Source organism: Drosophila navojoa, chromosome 3 (genome assembly GCF_054131105.1).
Source record: "Drosophila navojoa isolate 15081-1374.11 chromosome 3, UAZ_NAV_1.0, whole genome shotgun sequence".
NCBI lineage: Eukaryota > Metazoa > Arthropoda > Insecta > Diptera > Drosophilidae > Drosophila > Drosophila navojoa.
Window position 1 is genome coordinate 10,288,335 of NC_142891.1, and position 21,831 is coordinate 10,310,165.

The 21,831-nt window shown below is 36.0% G+C and overlaps 1 protein-coding gene across 2 annotated transcripts; it reads right to left on the bottom strand.

The window, feature by feature from the left end:
- Window positions 1-8,421: 8,421 nt before the first annotated feature.
- On the bottom strand, window positions 8,422-21,795 carry crc (bZIP transcription factor crc). 2 transcript variants are annotated; one of them, XM_030387787.2, is made up of 5 exons: window positions 21,509-21,795; window positions 20,303-20,599; window positions 20,137-20,247; window positions 9,799-10,061; window positions 8,422-9,741 (listed from the first exon to the last, which is right to left on the bottom strand). In XM_030387787.2, the coding sequence occupies exons 2-5, from the start codon at window positions 20,469-20,471 to the stop codon at window positions 9,121-9,123; spliced, it is 1,164 nt and encodes a 387-aa protein (XP_030243647.2). In that variant the 5' UTR covers window positions 20,472-20,599; window positions 21,509-21,795; the 3' UTR covers window positions 8,422-9,120. The 2 variants fall into 2 exon arrangements, with proteins under 2 accessions (XP_030243647.2, XP_030243648.2); XM_030387788.2 differs by lacking the exons at window positions 20,137-20,247; window positions 20,303-20,599; window positions 21,509-21,795 and adding an exon at window positions 13,834-14,087.
- Window positions 21,796-21,831: the final 36 nt, after the last annotated feature.

Consider the following 21,831-nt stretch of genomic DNA (forward strand, 5'->3'; position numbering starts at 1 on the left):
TTCTTATCGTAAATGGATCCTAATCAGTTTCGTTCTCTTGCTTAACTATATTTGCTTATATATATAAATTTATAAAATTTATTTAATTTTATGTTGGAATTAGAAATATATATCCGATATAAATATCGGACCGTATTTTTAATAATTTTACGGCGTCTTACATTTTCCATTGAGGAGCACAAGGCGCCCTAGGTCTTTTCTACTTAAGCATAAACAAATTTATTTTTCGGCTTGAAATAATTTTTGTAATTTGTATTTTGTATTCGTAAAAATTTAGTTTAGATACATTTGTATATATGTACATATGTACAAATATAAAGTATTTATTTATTTTTAAATATATATTTTTTACTTACCGATTGCTTATATTTTAAAATTTTTTCTGATTTATTTTTATTATATTTATTATATATATATACTTATAATGCTTGTATTTTATATTTTTATTTAGATATATCTGTATATACATTGTATAAATTTTATGCATTTATTTATTTTTAAATATATATATATTTTTTTTTTCTTACTTATTGCTTATATTTTATATTTCTATTTTTTTTTTAATATGATAAAAACATATTTTATATGCTTATATATTTTATAAGCTTGTATTTTATACTTCTATTTTAATAAAAAAAATATACATAAATATACATTTTTTTTTTTAAATTCACAATATATGTCCGTTCCGCATTCAAGATCATTCTGCATATCTGTATATAAGTTTTTTTATAAGCAGCAACGAATGCTGCTTTGCATAAATCAGATTCATAAATTTGACTTTACCTAAGAATTTCTCTGATTATAAATCTGACTTATTCACATTTCCATCCAATTTTATTACGCAACATGAACTTGAGTTTGGCATATTAAACATCATAACATAGATCAAGAGTAACTTTTATGATTTCTCAATCAACAGCTCTGTTAGCTAATCTATTGTGATTTCTACGATATTTGTTGTTTTACTTCAAGGCCAAATCACTGCATGCATTGTCAGCGAAGCCAATGAGTTTGACTAGCATGAATATACTCTGTTTTTAGACGTTAGAATGCGGATTTGGAATATATTTAAGAAAATAATATTTATAAAGTCTACAAACAAAATTATTATGAATGATAAAGTTTTACAATGTTTTTGTTATGCGATTAAAGATTTCTGTTTGGATTAAAGACACTAAAAACTCTATCAACAAAATATAAAATATTATCGTAAATTAAAAATAGCTTTCACTTTTTGATATTTTTTGTAATCCTACTATTTTTATTTATTTTTCGTATTCGCCTTAGCTCTACCCTACAGGGTATATCACACACTCGCACCCACAAATTGCATATTTGAATTTTAGCTCTATAGATGAGCTGGCGAGGTGGAGGCGTCATTCGGCGTGAGCTTGGGTTTGCCTGGCGGCTGAATGGCGCCGCTTTGGCCAGCCCGCAAAACCGACTCCGCAGCCAGAATACAGAAGAAGCTGGCGCAGACCTAGGGCCACGAGCCACCCGTTAATCACCCAGCACATCCACATCCACATCAGCACACACACACACACACGCGCACGTATATTGACGCCCGCACACACAAATCCAGGCAACAATCTATTTACATTTACACCAAATGTACAAATTTAGTTATCGTTAGCTGGGTGACGACTAGAGCGTGTGGGTGAGCATGAGTAAGTCGGGGGGATGAGCGAAGGGGGAAGGGCTGTCGATTGGTGTAGAATGCTAAGGGTGGCGGAGGGGTTGGTGCGACGCACAGTGGGGCTATTGGTCATTTTACGTTGCAAAACCAAAGTAAACCAGAAATCGAGTTTGATTATATACTTTTGGGTATAAAGTATTTATGAAAATGGATTTAATAGGCGTGGCAGACCCCATCAGTATATATATTATTAATTAGGATGGCAAAATCAGTTGCTTCAGCTAAATCCGTGTGCTCGTTCGTATAAGAGCTACAGACTTGTGTCTTCCATACTAAGTAAAAGGTTATCATTATCATAGATTATCTCGTTTTCTTCTTATCGATGATATTGGATCATTTTACATATTTTTTAATTAATAAATTAATTAATTTAACAAAGTAAAAACAAATTTGAATGCTACAATCACAATCAATTTGATCTAACTATTCCATCCACAGAAGGATTAATTCAACAGGTCGCTGCGTCAAGTAGTCAAAGGGATCTCCTTGTCGAACAGTCTAGATTAAAGTACTCTTACTTGTTAAATGATCTCTTCATACACTAATTTTCAATTAAAAATATTTATCTCTAATTAAACGAAAAGGTAGTCCGAATTTAAATGTAATTTTATCTGCAAATACTACTTCTTATATGCAGGAAGTTTATTAATTATTATTTGCAATTCACTTAGATTACATTTGCTGCATTTCGCCCCACTGTGCAGCGTCAGACGTCACGCAAAAAGTTGTTTGCGTTGGCGAGCGCACAAAAGTAGGCAACGTTATCTTTGCATGCGGTACATATGGGGGCGTGCCTCGGCAGGGCTGAGCGGGGGCGGGCATATGTTTACACACATGTTGGAATGTCTATTTAGGTGTGTGTGTGTGTCTCTCTCTCTCTCTATCTATCTATCTCTCTCACTCTCATTCTTTGGGCTGATGAGTTTTGTTTTTCTTGAGCAAACTTTAATTGTTTTTGATTTTTCTAAGGATTCAAGTGACGCTCGTTTGCATCATGATGATGAAGATGCCGCAAAATAATGATATATGTGTATATGAAGGACATGTGTCTCTCTCCTCTCTCTCTCTCTCCCTCTCTCTTTCTCTATCTCTCTGTATGTCTTGCTTGAAGCCTTTGAATGTCGTTTTGGAGGATAACAACAAATCAACGTAAGGAAAATTGAAACCGCGCGCGCACTCTGGCTCCAGATCTGTTTCTGGCTAATTAAATGCACATTTGTCAAGCTTCGCCTGAGGGGCCGCTGTCCCAGCCGCGCCCCTCTCTCGCGCCCATTGTTGAAAAGCCACTTGAACAACAATTGGCTGGCCCAATTGCCCAAATGTCACGTACGCCCGTGTAAATGTCAAAGAAGAAGGGTTAGAGCTACGTTTGCTAATTGTTGCAGTGCCCCCCTCAATTGGCGGGAGGGAGGGGGTGTGGGGGGTGTGCTACATGTTGCATGCTGCACTTTTCCTAGCTCTGTATGCACTTGGCTTAACAGTTCCGCCTGCAGCATCCACTCGCTCCCACATTAAAGCATCGCAGGCTGCTCGGGAACAGAACAAAACAAAATGAAAATCATCTGATTTTCCTCGCTTTTCATTTTGTGGCTCATCTGTTTGGCAAATTGAAAATTGCGCTCATTTATTGCATTATTGGCAAAGCGTAGTTGTTGCTGGCTCCCCCTTTTTTTTCTGCATGCCCATTCAAATAGCCGTGAAATTGCATTCGATTTGTCTGACAAAGTCTCTGTGTGCAAATGTGAGCGGGCAGGAGTGGCCGGAGGAGATGGAGGAGTTGAATGCGGTGGTTAGTCCAGGCAAGTGTTTGACAATTGTTGGCTCTACTTTGATAATCAATTGTGTTTAATATTAAATAATGTGACAATATAACCCGATTCTAACTCAACCTTAAGCATGGAAGTATTTAGGGAAAGCGGGAAACTGCGGGATATTACTGAGTTTCCATATGATAACTTTCACTTTGAATTGAGTCTCGAGATCTTTGCAGATATTATAGAATACACTTCTCTTATAACTATAAGCATAATAAAAGTAACAGTGAATAATAAAATATGCTAACACCTCCTCTATTCCATTGTGTGTCATACGATCTCATGTACAGTTACCATAGAACAGCTCCAATTTATATATATTTTATATATTGATCGCTCAGCTCATATGTCAATTGCAATAAAAAATCGTCATTAGGCCACACACACACACACACGCACACACTCTCTGATTCATGTAAAATGAACATATTCAATCGAACTACTGTAAACGCATTTAGCTGTGGCCCATTGGGAATCCATTCGATTGCGCTGGAATGTAAAATAAAACCTAAGCGTGAAAGCCGAATGCCCCTTAGACGATGGCCGCCGAGTGTGTAGTGGGGAAAGGAAAGGCAGGAAGGGGCAGGGAGAGGTGAAATCAACGTCATCGTTAAATTTAATTAGGCATCAAATGACCAAAGAGCCAGAGCTAAATCAACAGCCAAATGGCCTGTAAGTCTGTATAATCCACAGCCCAGTTGCTGCCCCTGCCCCTGCCCCTACCCCTGGCACGCCCTCCGCTAACAGTTCCAACCCCTCGTGGAACACTTTAAAACACAATTAAAAGTCAAAACGTCAGCCAAGTAAATGGTAAATGGATGCCACTGGGCAAACCTCCACGGACTTCATTTGCAAGTCAGCAGCAGCAGCCGACGCCAAGGAGTCGGTATCAATGCGTGTGTGTGTGTGTGGGTGTGTGTGTGTGCGAGGGGTGTTTATAATATGAGACGCATTTTCATAACATTTAACAATGTCATAATCAGAATGCGACATCAGCTTAACCCTTGGGCATGTTAATGAGACACTTCAAAGAGCTCGCTGAGGAGATTTACATTTTTCGGCCTGTGTGCGCATACACGCATGAGCCACTGTGCGGCTTTTTGTTTTTATTTATTTTATTTTTTTTTTCATTATTAATGTTCGCACTATGAGTCAGTGAGTGGGAGTGGGAGCAAAACTAAATGTATTACGAGTCCATTAGTGTAAATTTTATTACCACAAAAAAAGAAGTGGAAGTGAGAAGTGGAAGAAGAAGCAGCAGGAGCAGCAGCGCAGATATGACGGAAGTGCAAATAAATGTATCTCAAAGATACAAAACGAACTTATAGATATAATTACGCAGTGCAAATTGGTTTAGCACCACATGAGGCAGCAAGACGCTCTAATTAGAGAGAGAGAGAAAGAGCGAGGAAGAGAGATAGAGAGAGAGAGAGTACAGATATAAGACAGTCGAAGCCACGCCGAGAGTGTGAGAGCCGTATCATGAGCTAGCTTTTAGTGAATTCAATTTATTTGCGCAAAACGAACAAACACACACACACACACACACAAATTGCACAAAACTAATTTCCATTACACACGATTTTTATGCGCCTGGAAACAAGGCAACCCTCTGGCTGCCGCCCTCCGACCCTCGGCGGAAATAAAAGCCAACTGTTTGATTTTTTGCTTATCTAATCGCAAACACCACAACACGTTCAATAGCTTATCTCAACCCGCACACTCACACTCACACTCGCACTCCCACTCACACACTCAGTGAGCCCGTCATTTTCCACACATTTCCATTTGCACCTTTTCTAGCGGTTCCATAAAAATAAACTTAAATAATATGTAAACAACATGAGTAAACGGGTTACACTTTGCCTTTGGCCCAATGCGGGCCAATTTTCAATTAAATTGAAAAGCTAGCTTACTTTTCTTATGCCTATTCTTCTTCTTCTTATGCATGAGGGTTCAATTGTAAGTAGTCGAAAATGCTGATTGGATTGGCCGGCTGTCTAGTTGGATTGCACACTCATTCATTTCAATTTCTATCTATAGAATATAGCCAAATCCATTCGGCTTTACATTAACTTGTATTACTAAATTGGGTATTTTTAAGCGAAATAGAAATAAATCAGTACATATATGTACATCTATGTATTATAAAAAAAAAAAAATAAATAAATAAATAAAATATATTCATTAGTTTTTTAATTTTCGGCTTTGCCTGGGAAAGGTAAAAATGCTTAAAACATGATAAAAAAATATAAAAATCATTGATAATAAATTTATAAAAAAAATCTGCAATAAAGAAAGCAACTTCAGCTTCAACTTCATCATCATTTTGTGATTATTGAAATATAATATTAAAATAAAAAATATTAAAAAGGCGTAACCCGCAGCCCAAAGAACTTATATTTTATTTAAATTTATATATAAGTTAAGAATAATACAAAATTAAATCTATCCTATAGACTAAATCGACTTGAGCTTATATATTTTTCCTAGTTGATGAATGAGAATATTTAGCTACTAAAATTATGGGCTTAAAAATGATATCAAAATAAATATAAATTCAAGCGCACTTTTTATAAAGCAAGTCAAATACTAAAGCAACTCTGCTTTAAGCCTTTAGTTCATGTGCGTATGAAAAAGCCCAAGCCTAATTTTTGGTTTAATATAACGACTTGACATTGCTCTATAATTCATTTTATGCCTTGACGCTGAACCTCGTCGAAGTAGCGAAGAGAAAAATCAGCTTTGGCGACATTTTTATTGACAGCACTTGAAGGGAAAATTTGTGGCTGGGCTGTTGACAGTTAACTGTGTTAAAGGAGTCGTGTGTGTGTGTATGTTTTGGCTAGGCGAGTGCTAATAACAGGATTAACACAATGGAGGCAAATTGAATTTCGTTTGGCAATACACGCTTAAAGTCAAAGTCTAGTCCGTGAACAAGATGCCGGCCGGGAAGGAAAGCACAGCTACTAGCTAGGTAGGTAGGTTGGGCTCGCGTTCGGGGGGGACAGGAAGCGACCAGCGACGTCGTCGATGAGCAAACACAAAGTCCCAAACGTAATTTTCACAAATTCATTGAACTGCGTGAGTGTGAAAAATAACAATTTAGATAAACATTGCGACGGCGTCGCGGCGACCTCCATGGGTGTCGCTGCAGCACACACACACACACACACACATACACGCATCTATATATATATGTATATGGAATATATATATACTCTATATACGCGACGGGTGACGAGTACGTTGGCTCAGACATCGCCGACCGTTGACACAGAAATCATATTAATATAAATTAACGATGTGGAAAATTTAGTTTAGTAGTGAAAATGGCTTTGGCAGCAAGGAAAACTCACTCACTCGCTCTCACACTCTCTCGCTCTCTTTCTCTCTCTTTCTCTTTTACTCTCGCTATGGCTAACTCTCACGTCGCCAGCTCATCCGTCAAATGCCACAGCTCGCAAATCCCAGCAGTAGCATGCAGCATCTCCACACACACACACACACACACACACACGCACACAGAGTTGAGAAATTGTTCTCTTTTGCTTATTTGGCCTGCTGCATATAATTTGTATTTGGAATTCACTTTTGGCACTCGCTGCATCAATCTCCATCTGCGTGAATCTCTGCCTCGCTGTTTTTCAATTAATTTCCCACTCTCTCTCTCTCTCTCTCTCTCTCGCTCTGTCTCTCAAGGCTTCAAGATTGTCCCATTGGCTGTGCAGCACTTGGCGCTAATTGCTTGCGCATCGACATAATCATAATCCGATTATACCTTGTATATTCCCGTTAGCCACGTGTGCTCTCATGTCGAGCGGCTGGTGCTTGAAAATCTTGTTGACTATCCCATCGATTGATTAAGCTTTAGCTTTTTATATTTTAACTAGAAGCGAAAGAGTTGAACTCATGCGGAGTGACTCGACAGCAGGGATACCCTATAAGAAAGTACTGAAGTACTGAGAGTACGAATAGAATTGGAAGTCAAACATACAACAGCCTCAAGAAACTGAAGAAAGACCAAGTCATAGGTCAATGGTTTCTTCACCAAATGAAGGCGTAAGCTGGTCATATCAGGGCGAAAGGTCGAGCTAAAGTTCGTTTTAATATACAGTAATTTATATCAAATTTACCTATATCAATTTCTAAACCATATATCCCAGCACATTAGAATTTGAAGTACGACAACTTCGCCTTTTATGTGCAATAACTTATGATGATGATATGAACATTTTAACGTAAAACATAAAATTGAATTCATCTGGATCAATTAAATATGAGACAAGAAAACCTAAAAAATTCCATAGTTTTGATTCAGAGTGAATCTAGAATTGAAATCGATGTTTTCTAATTAAGATACATAATAAATAATAATGTATTTATAAAATGCAAAATCAATTCAAATGTGTCTAACAACGTTTTCTTACAGATTTATTTCGAGAACCTAATGAGATGTAGAGCTCCACTGATATAATGTATTCGGATTTCCGCTTAGCAAACTCTGAGGTATGTACCTACATTTTTGTACAAATTATTTATATTCTAATATTATTTATATCTATAGGCTAATATAAAGATAACTCTTTACATTGAATAGTTAAATACGAATTTAATAAAAAATAATATTGATCTCAGAAAGTAAAAATCGAAACTACCTCAGCACACTTGAGCTCCATAGAGCATTACTGGGTATTCTAATTATCATTTGCGCTGCTTGGAGTAGGCAACTCATTAGGCATCCTTTAAAAAGCGCATTCAATGGTGATTAGATGGAGAGTAAATTCATTAATTGCTACTCTTGAAGTATAATATTAATTTAAGAGCTATCTATATATCTATCTATCACAAGAAATACCTATAGCTATAACTCTCCTACAAAATTGAAACAATTCACAAATCAAATACCTTAGAAAAGTTCCTTTATTATTTCCGTATATATATAGCACATCCATTTCAGTTTTGATTAGCATATATGAAACATCAGAGATTTTGCTTTTTTTTGAAAACCCTTTTTCAATTTATTATTCATTTACAATAAAATCAACTGTTTAATGTTAAATTGTTATAAAGTCAAAAATTAAAATTTTCACAACAAATGCAAACAAAAAGAATATAAAATTTATAAACATTTAGCGGCCGCCGCACAGGGTTCGATGATGGTAATATATATTTCAAAACAAAATAGAAAAAGGTTTTCATATACATTTTTGTTGTTTTCAACTTTAGTGCCACACGCGCATGTATATATTTGTGTGTGTGTGTGTGGCACATTGGCCTGTGCGGCATCAAGTGTTGTTGTTTTTGTCCACGGCTTAGCACCGGCAAAAGGTTTCTCGAAGACGCAGCGAGGCGACTTGTCATAGGTGCCAAAGAATGCTGAGCTGGACAGGCAGCTAAAGTTTGCTTGATATCGAAATGCATTTGTTGTGGCGTTGGGTGTGTCTGTGTGTGTTGGTTGGGGGGTAGTTGGGTGGCTTGCGGTTCATTTGCAACGTGACAATAACGATAACGATAACTTTGCATAGGGCATTTAGGTAGAGCTAAGCAGAAAGATAAGATAGACATTTGAACTTGAAGGGCAACAGTTTGAGTGATTCGCTTCTATTGCTGGCGATCCTTGTAGAACTCGCGGATGAGCTGGCGCAGGTAACGCGATTCATTGAGCCGATCGTTTAGCTGGCGGCGCAGTTGCGCATTTGTCTGCTGCAGCTGCTGCTCCTCGCCGAGGACGTGCTCCATTTCCTGTTTCTTCTTCTGGCGATAGCGTGTGGCCGCATTTTTGTTCTGCTCCTTTTTACGTATCTTGCGATCCTCGACGCCGCGTCCATAGGCGCGCGTGCGCTTCTTGGCCCCCTTGGCTGGCAGCTGCTCCTCGCCGCTGTTGTGGATGGGCGAGCTGCTGCTGCTACCCGGCAGCCAATCCTCATCCGCATCAGCAATGCTGCTGCTCGGACTGGGGCTACTGCTGCTGCTGCTGCTGCTGCTACTGATGCTGCTGCTGCGGCTGCTGCTGCTGCACATTGTGGAGGATGCCTGCGATTCGCAGTCATCGTTGTATTGCTGCCAGTTGATGGGCAGCTGCAGCTCCTGGGCGCGCATGTTGACAATATCGTCGACGAGCTGGGTTTCCCGTATGATCTCGTTCTCGGGCAGCCAATTGTTGAAGCCATAGGCTGCGCCAGCTGTTGTTGTTGTTGGTATAGCATCGGTGGCATATTGCAGCTGAAATTGTGAGACTGTTGTAGCAATTGCGAGATCAAACAACTCCAGCTAACTCACCTGCTTCGACTCCTGCTTAATAGGCTGCTCCAGCGGCTGCTGTTGTGGGATCTGTGCCTCGAACTGTGGCGGCGATTGCGGCGGCGTCAATTGCTGTAAGATCATCGACGCATCAGCATGTTGAAAGTCGCTGGCCATTGCTGCATTCGCCTCCTGCACTTTGGTCTCGGGCAGCATGTCCGGCTGCACCACATCGAGCTGTTGGGGAAACGTCGAAGTTTCATAGTCAATGTAGTGCGACGCCTTCTGGTCTAGGAGGCACTCTATAAGGAATATAGAAATGGAAATTAAATTTAATTTTTGTGGATCTAAGCAAAAAATATAGTGATATTAACTTAATAGAGAGTAGATTGATTGGCTGATTGAGGAGCATAAAATCAGTTTAATACTCAATCAGAAAATGTAAAATAAGAGATTCAAATGTAATACAAACATACATAAATATATTTAGTAAGAGCATCAAGGAATACATATATTATGATATTAAAACTTAATTTACTGCAATTTAAACTTTAACTATTAATTAATTCGAAATTTAATCAATTTCCCGTCTAGCTTCGATTACAGCTATCTAGCTGACGGACTGGCCGTGGCGCTGTCAGAACTACGTCGTAATATCAAAATTCTTGTTATCTATTTGCTGCTAGCGGCTTTTTGTTCTGCTTCTTCTTGTTCTTTAATATCATCATCTAACTGTAATGCTGTGCTCTATTCAAATACATTTCCATTAAGATGTGAAGGACGCTCTAGCTGGACCATTTGGAGCAGCGTTGCGTAAATATTTGCATATTGATTGTGGCATATTTTTAGCTATTTGTTGTTGTTGTTTTTCCAATTCTTTTATTGATTCTCACTTGAAGAGAGACGACAAATATTGAAATTAGTTCGCTGGCAACTGAACGATTTGATTATTTGTCTTGTCGCTGAGTTTCATTTCAATTGAGTAGCAGCCGCAGCAGCCGCACCAGCAGAGGTTATCAGCGCAGCAGCAGGCCGCCTCCTGCTTCGCCTCCTCCCTCACTCAGAGCAGTTGCCAACTGCACTTATATATTCCATAGAATTTATACTTATATTGCTCTGGACAGTCCGGACTGTTCTAGTGGGAGATAGAGAGAGAGTGTGTGTGTGTATGTGTGTGTGTTAGAGAGAATCGACCTTCGCCTGCACACCTGCTTGAGCACCCTGCATTTCCACCTTGGGCTGGGTCGCATTCCCCGCTCGACAATCGACACTCGATTAGTCAATTAACATAACTCGTTCCACACATAACTCAAAGATTAGCATATAAATCTAGTTTACAACAGACTACACACCTACTCTATATAAGGTGTGCCCATATATACGTATACATATATATCAATATATTTATTAAATTAATATAAAAGTCTATTCGAAAATCGGAAATCTAATCATAACTGCAGTCTGTGAGAGCTCTATGGAAAAGTTTCTTTGTGCCACTTTGTTGCAAAGTGAAAAACAATTAATTATAAAATCTAGTAAATGAATTAAGTCCATGTCAGAAATACCTGAGTGATATGTATATATATATTTATATATGTGTACAAATTTGTTAGTCAATTAGCTGCTCAATTGACAAACTTGTCTGAACAAACTTGTCAAGCTGCAGGAAGTTTAATGACCCTTTCATGTACATTTATCTCAAATCAAATTGAATTCAAGGTCATGTTTCTTAAAAAAAAAGTGAGACCTATGGTTTAGGCTGGCGATGTACTACTAAATTAATAACGGTTAGAATTTGATGTATAAAGTCAACAAAATTTAGTTTGAGTTATTATATTAAAGATAATTTCTAAGATTTCCAAGACTTCCTAAAAATTTCAGATCTTTTTTACAAAATTTTCATTATTAATAAAATTATACATTTTTTATGTATATTTAAGATACTTTGTAATGTAAGATTTCTATAAAATGTTTATATCAAATTATATGTACATATTTTATTCTATTTTATACTTTTATACATATATGAGCATATCAATGAAACTAATTTAGATCAACTTTTTATATGTACCAAATTTTTGAACTGTTTATATTCTTTTTCTAATAATATATTTCTTGATTACGTCTTATCGTTAGTAGCAAGGCAAGTATAAGCAAATTAAACAGAGAACCATGTGTTTTAAACATTAGCCGACTTCCTAACAATTACTGGTCGACCTTGCTACACTTGCTGAGCTTAAAAAGTAGTCCATGAATAGTAACTTTGCAAAGAGAGCCAAGAGCCGACTAAAGGCATACCGATGGCATAAAAATATACATATATGATCTCATTACAGACTAAACTTTAAATATATAATATAAAAAATTAAATATAATATAATATACATATATATTTATTTGAGCATTTACATGGGTTTGTCTATTCGAATCTCTCATTTCATGAAGCTGCGAGACTCGAGCAAGGGTTAATCTATAACTCCTAATCTAATCTATTATAACACTAATATTGTTTCAGTAGTTCTTACTACAAATTTCTGTCTTCCTCAAAAAAAAAAACAGATCACTATTGATAGTGCCTAACTATGTCACATGAGCTATAAACGAAATGTAGGAAATGAAATGAATGTGCTACGCATGATGTGACATGTAGTGACTCGATAGGTATATACATATAAATAGAATATATATTTTATAATTTATTATTTCTTTATATATGCATATAGAGTATATTTTTATAAAACGGTGTCCTACATTTCGTCTGCAAACTACGCAATTTGCAGTTGCAATGCGGGCTCGACTGAGAGTCTGACATTAGACTAATTCGAGATTAATAGAAACAAACAAAGTTGTCTCTACGACTGGCAAATAGAACGGGGAACAGCTGCAAAAAAAAAAAAAAAATAAGCAATGCCAACAACTCGCACTATCACTGATCATAAATATATGTGTATATGTACATACATACACATGTAATAAATTATTTTTAATGAGGGCATGATTAAATACAACCTTGGCGAGCATTAGCTCTAGAGAAAGCAGCATTAGTTTGCTTAGAAGTGTTGTAAAAAAGTCCTGAAATTTCCCATTTAAAAATATATTAAACAAATCTATATTACACCTCAGATGGGTTTTATTTGAAAAAATTCTCTAATACTAATTAAATTATTTGGTCTGCCAAAGAAATAGGTCAAGGTCATAACCTCAGGTACACTCTGATTAGACTGCAGAGCGAACTAAAGAACTATAAACCTATATATAGATTATATATATAGCCATATTATTTTTGGAAAGGGCACGTCCGTCTAGAAAGCATAAATTGCAATGCATTTTATAAATACGCAACGCAAGAAAAAGTACTGCAAATGGAAAACAATAAGCAATCATGAGAGAGAAGTATCAGTATTTATAAGTCACTCATATGTATATATACGCTATATAAGTACATATACCTATATGATAAACCCGCTTGACCGGAAAGACATCTTTGGCCAGACTTTGCTCAGCAGCGACAAGCAAACAAATGAACAGTTGAGTGAAAGAAAAATCTTGAGATGCGTATATAAGTGGATTATTTCGCATGAGATATCTCCCATTTTCAGAGAGATTTACAATAAGTATTGACAGGTACATTGATCTTCAATGAGAGGTATTTGAGGTGAAATTGGATATGTGCATCTTTCATTGGGAATATGAGTGGCGAGAGATAAATGTATGTAAAATTGGGGATAGAAATATTTTTTTTTTCTGAGTTGAGATTTTGAATAGACTAGAAAATTGCTATAAACTCAATGTGTATTCTATATACTATATTTCTATATACTATGATACAAATATATATTATAGAATGATACAGAATAATAAGGATCCGCCGTGTTACCCTAACCCATGGGTACTTTCAATTCACATTCGATTCCAAGTTCCCATAGACTGCTTATTTATTTAGGTTTTCAAGGTCTCAACGTATATAAACATAAACTTGAGAGAGTGCATAACAGAAAACGATATCTAAATAACTCTATCCAGTTTTTAGATATCGTATATAATTAGGCTTAAATAGTTATTAGATATACTAACCATAGGCTTGTTGCATATATATGTAGCAGCTCATTGTTGCGGCAGCAGCGACTCAGATTCAAACGAAAATATTTATAAAGCAAAGGGATCGAATTGCAACAAATTTAAAAACAAAACGAAAAAATGCGGCAAAGCGCGAGATAGAGACAAAGATAGAAAGAGAAGGAGAGAGTTGTGGAGTATTCAAAAACTATAAACTAAATATTTAATATTGTAAAAAACGCTAAAAGCGCTCTGTTTGTTTATCAAAAACAAGAACTAAACTAAATAAAAACTATTATACTAAATTGCTAAATTAACGAGATGCGCGTTTAATATAAAATATATGTTTCTGTACAAAATTTGACTTTTAAAATTATTTTCAACAGAATCGAGAACTTTACAGAGAAAAAAAAACCTGCTCAAGGGAGAAAAGGCGAGAAAAAATCACAGCGAATTTTTTTAACAAATGCCAATGCTTTTTTGGCCAAGTTAATAACAACAAGCGAAAGGTATGACGCGGATATATTCACGCACACACACACTCTCAGAAGGGGCGTGGCCTATTACAGGGTATTTCTATATGTATTTATGTGGACTTCAATTTCTGGTCAACTGCTGCCGCAGAAAATACTTCAAAGGCGTGGCAGCTGCAGTGCAGGTTTTTCGTTTTTGCTTCCTCTTTATATTTGTTTGTTTCTTCTTCTTTTATGGAGGGCTGCTCCGACATATATATATATGTGTGTGTGTATATATATGTGTATATCTGCCCGCTTTTTAACGTCGCTTCACCAACTTTTGCGAATTGATCACAATTTCACGGTTCCACATGTAACGGTATCCACAGTGTGGTATCATGCTCACAAAGTCCTTAGCGCACACTAACGAATGCCGGACGTAATTTTGACCCAGCTTCTTTAGAGCGGGCCCGTGCGGAAGCGAGATCGATGGACACTTGCGCTGGGGCTGAGCGTTCGATCAGAGTGACAGAGAGGGATAGAGAGACCCAATGAAATAGAGACAGAGTTATGGTTTTATATCGCACACGAGTCAGCTACATGTAGTTGACTTTCATATGGAACAACACCTCAAACGCACGCGTTTCGTTTTGTTTGGCGCCGTTGTCGCACCGTTTGGAAGCCAATTGCCGTTCAAATGGTACACAAATCAAATTCGATTCCAATTTGATTCCAATTCGCTGCCAATTGAATTTCACGTTGTTTTACGTTGCGCGTTGTTTTTGTAATTTTTTATTTGCGCGTTTTCTAAAACGCCAAGACGTGTGTCTTGCTTGTTGCTATTGTGTTTCTGTTATTGTCTTATTTTGTTTTTGTTTTTTTCGCTTGAAGGCAGTTTCTTTGTTTCCAGTTGTTTCTCTGTGTTGTTTTTGTTGCTGCTGTTATGATTGTTATTGTAACTGTAGGCGAAAGCCGTGTTTAAAATCGAGCCAAGCGCACGCACGCGTCAGAGTAACAAATTGTACTGAGCTTGATGCGCAGAGCGCGCACGGTTTTTGCCCTGACCAAATCAGCAAAAACACACACTGAGAGAGATCGTAGCAGAGAGTGAACTGAGAGTGCACGGCGCGGCACAGAGAGTGCGCGCATGTATGCGTGTGCGTATGTGTATGTGAGTGGGAGACACCAGCCCACAGTGGTTGCTCCCATAGGCCAAAAGTCAAAAAATCCATCGCAACCAATTTTGACAAAACCCACACAAATTGACTCGTAAATGTCCAAACTTCTTAATGGCAAACCGGGTTTTTCTAGATTTTCACTGGTACTTTCTAAAAATAGCATTGAAATGCCGAAAACGTGTTCATTTTCGCACAGCGGATGCGCTCAGTACGTTTTCTATCACTTTAGCGTTGCATTTCAAAGTGGTCAGACGTTATCTTAAGTGGTCCAGATTAATTTTTTTAGTATGGTTGTTGAAGTACAAGGTATTTACTCTGATTTCCAATTAAAATTACTAGTCAACTAATCAAATTGTTATTGTGAAATTAATTTGTTTGATTTAATCTTTTTATGTGTGTTTTTAAGCGTCTTTTTTATGTTTAGGTGGACTTTTAGTTATGATCCCACAAAATTCCACAGAAATGTTTTATATCCCCGTATTTGTCTGACTTTTAAGGTAATAAGTGTGTTTAGTTTAGGTGCCAAAATTTGCCCATGCATTTATAAACGTAAATAAAGTGACGGCGTCTCCCATTATTAAAGGTCAGCTGTGCCCTGCGAAACGTCTGATTGGCGTAATGTTTTGTTGTTTTTGTCTCTCCTTTCGTCGTTTGTGGTTACATATGATTTGAAAATTGATTATTCTTTTATTCATTAATCATTTTTATTTGATTTGGTTGATTGAATTTCGTTGACAATTTTTATAGGTGTGTTTTTAAGCGCCTATATATTTTTGATTTTTGGTGCACAACAAATGGAACCAATGCAGAAAAACTAAAGACACTGATAGAATTTGTACACATTGAAATTAAAAAGAGCCGACCTGGATGATTTGCCAAAGCGTATTTCGTTCATTTGTAAAAGATTCGCAACTCTTTGGCAAAAACACAATCGTACAAAATTCTCTGTAATGCAATATCAAAATATTTGGCTAAAAGAAAAGGAAACAATTTCATTGTGCTGTGACCACCGATCAATACCCAAAGCAATTGTTCATCGAGTCAAAGAAAGTTACCTTGCACAAAAAAAAAAAAAAAAAAAAAAAAAATTATTGAACAGTACATTCCAATTATTAGAAAGAAAAAGTAAATTAATAGACAAATTTATTTTCATTGCCGTAATCATCGTCAAAAAAAAAATGTTGAGCGTATCGTGCTCTGGAGGAGCGCTCGTTGGTTCATATTTTGTCTCCACGAACTGGGAGACACCCGGCAGGTAATAGATCAAGCCGAAGCGCTGCTCGACGCTCGTATAGCAGACCGAACGACCGCGAACAAAAACCCGACAAGCTGCACAAATCAAAGAATTGGCACAGTGGCACAAAGAGCAGAGCACAGCGATTGAAAATGATCAGTGATTGTTATATATAAATATATAGTATATATAAATAAATAAATTTAAATTATGAAGCGAAATAATCATACAATTTTTGATATTTTGTATGCAAAGATAAATATAAATGACTAAACTTTAAAGAAATATTTAATATGAAAGACAAATAAGTATAATTTATAGTATGTTTACTATAAATAAATAGTGTATTTATATATTTTTTATTTTTTTTCTTATAGCTTCATTACTTCAAAATTTTTTAAAAATTTGTCATTAGTAAAATGCTACTTTAAAAGATAAAATTTTTATTAGTCCTTGATTTGATTTCTGTTTATATATGGCTATTTTAATGATCTGGTAAAACCACTTTGAATAGCTTAGGCCAAATGAAATCTCAAATGAACTGGTTCACGTTTCAAAAATACAAACCGTTCGGTTTATATTTTTGTTCCAGAGATTTACCCACTGTTCTTTGAACTTTTGCTTTGTTATTTTTATATATTTTTAATAAATAATATATAAGGAAATTCCCCAAAACAAGAGGCCCCCTAAAAACACTAATTAGCCCGGATTTTGAGTATATATATATCAGCATATTTGCCGATTATATATGCATAATCGGCCAGACATTTCGCGAAACATCAGCGTGTGTAAAAAGGTGACGTTCAATGAACTCGACCAGAAGACAACAAATAGAATCGGGGCCCTACTCTCAGGCAAGTGGCAGGTAATCGATCTAAAGAAGAGGGGTCTATATAATGATCTAGAATTCGTATAGATTTGTTTACCATATAAAAATAAAAAATAATTGCTCGAACGATAAGCGTTGCTGGTGTCAGGGCTCCAGAAGAAAAATAATAACAATTGAAGTCAGCTGTGGAGTTCAATGACAGCCGCCCCATATAAAGCTCGCTATCTCTCCGTTTCACTCTACGATGAGGCGGACTCACTCTCTTTCTCGCCCCACCCCCTCTCTTCTTTTTCTGGCTTACAATTACCAACTGCATTTGGTGCAAGGAAGCAGCAAGCCCCGACAATATCTGGAGACAGCTGTAAATTTATAATACCGAAATGGGGGGCACGTCCAGTAAGCGAGTTTAATTTTAAAACAAAGAAATTATAAACTTAAAATTTCCTGTTTAACTGATACAAAATATTAAATGAGCTTTAAAAAAAAAACATGAACTGGTTCAGTGATCTTCCAGCTGCTAAGTTTTTGAACTCTTTCAACTCATATATTCATTTTTTTTCCCATTTGAAAATAATTTATATACATATATATGCTAAAATCTGGTTTACTTTTTCAGTTATTTTGAAAGACCTTCAAGTAAATTGAGTTCTTAAAAAAAAAAACTTGTAATGTACGTGTTTCAGGTGTTTTGTTTTATGAGAGAGCACGAGTCAAGTGCCAGACTTGATAGATAAATATAGTTATAAAGAGCAAATGGGACAGACGCTATCTAGTTCGTATAGCTCATGGAAGTCATTTGGTTCAATCATATGTTCATGGCTCGCAGACCTTAAAGCCAAAACAATAAGCATTTTTTTCTTTTTGTTGCTTTGGTCTTTATTGTCAAAGCTAACGACGTTTATTGTGAGTTATAATTAAATTGCAAAATAAAAACATACACAATACAAAAATGTTGTCTGAGACACGTTTTTTCATAAAGTCGTTACATATTCGATGGAGTCAAAAAAAAAAAAGACAAAACAAAATTTGATGACTTTCCAAATATGCAAATGGGTAAGAGTATTTATGTAATTCCAATAGAAATCAACAGAGAGAGAAACGTAAATAGATGAAACCGCTCACCATTATAAAATTGTAAAAATATATTTTACTATTCCTAAATTATCATCAACTCAATTAGATAGCAATATCGTAATTAAACAGCATTATATTAGATTGTTTTTGTTTTAAATTTCAATTCCTATTTTCAAACTTCCCTAAATATCGTATAACAGCTACTTCATTCAGTTTTAACCAAAAACCAACGAACTGGTTATTTGTTTCTTCGAAATCGTTTATAGGTAATTCGTATTCAAAATAAAACAAAAAACAATAACACTAAAGCTGTTCAGCGAGCTTGGCAGACGACTTATTTGTCTAAATGTTTTTCAGACGTTCAAAGTTCGCTTGTGTTTCGAAATGTTTGTTTTCGAACGTATGTATATTTGCATATATAAATTTGAGTATAAGCCGACACACATATCGATTGTTGACTTGAAAGCGTGAACACATGGATTTTTTGGGCCGCATGTATATAACATACTATGCGAGGGCTTTAAGGATCAGAAAAGTTAAACTGTTGATGTAATTAATATATCCAAAACATTATACAGTCTCACATTTTGAAAATCTTCTCAGTTTCTATAATTTAACTATAAATGTCAAAATATATATTTTATATAAATTATTTTCTAAATTATCTATATCTCTACTATTATTTTTGTATTTTATTGATTATTATTTTATGATCAACTATTAAATTTTTGCAAAATTTCAGTTTATTGCTTAAAGTTTGGAATTGCAAATACGATTTGTTAGCAATTTTTTTCAATTTTTATTTTCCACGAATATTGCGTGGAAGATATATAAAATGAAGAAAAAACATGTCTTTCTTGATTTTGAATTAAAGGCAAATGCCTTCAAAAATTAACATTCACTTATTTTCTTTTTTGCATATACATATATATCTTAATTAAGATACAATTATATTATACGATATATGCGTATATTGAAATTTTGTTATTTGGTTCAATTAAATCTCTGTTGCTAGCAAATTTATGAAATTGTGTTAATATTATTAAAAGTTCTCATACAGGTATTTATTTGAATCATTTTACTTGTGATTAAATATAAATATAATAACGTTGAATACGCATATAGATGCTGAAGAAGATAAATAGACTGCTAAACACCTATATAATTTAGAAATTTGTGCTATCCTAACTCATAAGGACTCAAGCTGCAAAGTTCTTGTTCCGATTGGAAGTTGAGAAACTCTATTAGCATAGCAAGAGTATCTGGAGTCTGTCGTATAATATAATAAATTATTACAGCACAAGTATTTGACATATAAAATTGTTAAACTAGGCTAAAAATTAAATAGCATAAAATTGAATCACTATTGTTTCACATTTTTTACAAAATGTAGACTATCATAATTTCAGTTGATAGCAAACAAGTTCCACAAATATTTCTGATACCGGTTATACGAATTGCATATTTGCATTATCTTAAAAGCGAACATCTTTTGTCTGATTTATGGACTGAGCTAAATTCTTCAGACTTGTTAAACTTTAATTAACTTGCCTTCATCCTTCATGTCCATGAATTCCACAACGAAATCTTCATCGCTGAGCAGCTCCAAACTCGCCGACCTCTCCAAGGAGTCTGCCTCCTCTACGCTTAAGAGCGTAATGCCTGAAACCGAATAAATACTTAGTCTACAGATAGATCTCGTTAATAATTCACTGACCATTTGCAAAGTTATCGTCATAGAGAAAATTGGGATCATCAAGCGCAAACAGCTCGCAACCCGTTGAGGGTGGCGAAACTGGCTCGACCTTGGGATCCCAGTAAAGTTCTTGGGGCAAATCCAAACTCTCCATTGTCAATGGTATTTTGCTGCTGCTGAAGGTGGTCATATGATGATGTCAAATCGGAATAAAAGCTTAACGGGATATCTTCGAAAGCTATTGAAAACGGTTCGATGGATGTGATGAACGCTGGTTGTTGTTGCGGTTGTTCTTGTTGTGAGGACGCCATGGTGGCTCTGAAAGCGGGAAAACAAAATACTTTGATTAATATAAATTAGTTGGCACTATTTGTCTGACCTGCACTGTACATAGGGCTTGCACATATTGATTAACAAACTATTAAATATATTAGAAACTGCAGCCAGACATAAACAAATCAAATCGCATGGCTAGACGACGTCAGCCTCACCAGCTGATAAGCCCTTTTGATGAAGCCCAAGCGCAGGTGAAATGCTAAATTATTTCGTTATCAAAATATTTTTGAAAATATGTTTTCTTTGATTATAATCCTATCGCGATAATCATATAATTTTGTATTTCTATTTTTAATTTTTGACCGAATATGCAAAATATCTCATCAACAAATAGCTGCCTGCTATAAGCAATGACAGCGCCATTGACGTGAATGTGCCGTAATTACATACATATGTACAAACATACATATACACTTAGGGCGATAATATTGCGAAGCATACATATTTGACTATGTGTGAGCGAGATGGCATGTAAATAACATGATTCACTGCCCATCACACGTGCTGTAGCATGTGGCAGGCTGAAATGGCATATGCCGCATTTCGACGCAATTTTGCAGCGGATTGCATCAGCCAATCTCACAGTTCCAGCTGCTGCCACTGTCCAGCTCTGTTGCATGCCACAAGCAGTTTGTAAACATTTATGCCACGTTACCATGAATCGACAAATCAAGCGAAATTCACACACACGCACACTATCACCTATAACTGTTTACAGACAACAAATCCGCAATCCACTTGCTTGTGTGCATGCATATGTATGTATGCATGTACTTGTGCATGGCTATGAGCTACTGTGTGTGTCCGTGTCTGTGTGTTCGCGTCCATTTGTGTGCGATATTGCGAAATTGTTGCACCTTTGTACACTTGCTTTAATGTTTAGATACTTACAGGTATTTTGTTAACATTTTCATAATTTTGTCTGTGTGGGCACTATCCGTGCTTGTGTTTTGTTTGCGTGCAAACTAGAAAGCCATTTTTATGTCCATATAAATGCAAAATATACGACAGAAAATATGTTGACCTTTTTGCGTTTCATTTGGAACGATACTGAACGCTTGCTCAGGATTCCGGAATCAACCTGGCTCCAAGTGAACTAATGTTAGTCAATAACAGCGACTCACTTGCTATCTGAACAGTGAACAAATTAGAATTCCGCGTAATTTTGAAATGATAATGAATCATATGCATTTATAAATTTATATTTCCTCCAT

Bases quoted from the DNA above. Each gene is read 5' to 3' on its own strand.
- crc (XM_030387787.2), bottom strand. From the start codon at position 20,471: ATGACCACCTTCAGCAGCAGCAAAATACCATTGACAATGGAGAGTTTG. The intron at 10,062-20,136 runs GCAAGTTAATTA...TATTCCTTATAG, and splicing joins CATGGACATGAAGGATGAAG to AGTGCCTCCTAGACCAGAAG. The intron at 9,742-9,798 runs GTGAGTTAGCTG...TCACAATTTCAG, and splicing joins TTAAGCAGGAGTCGAAGCAG to CTGCAATATGCCACCGATGC.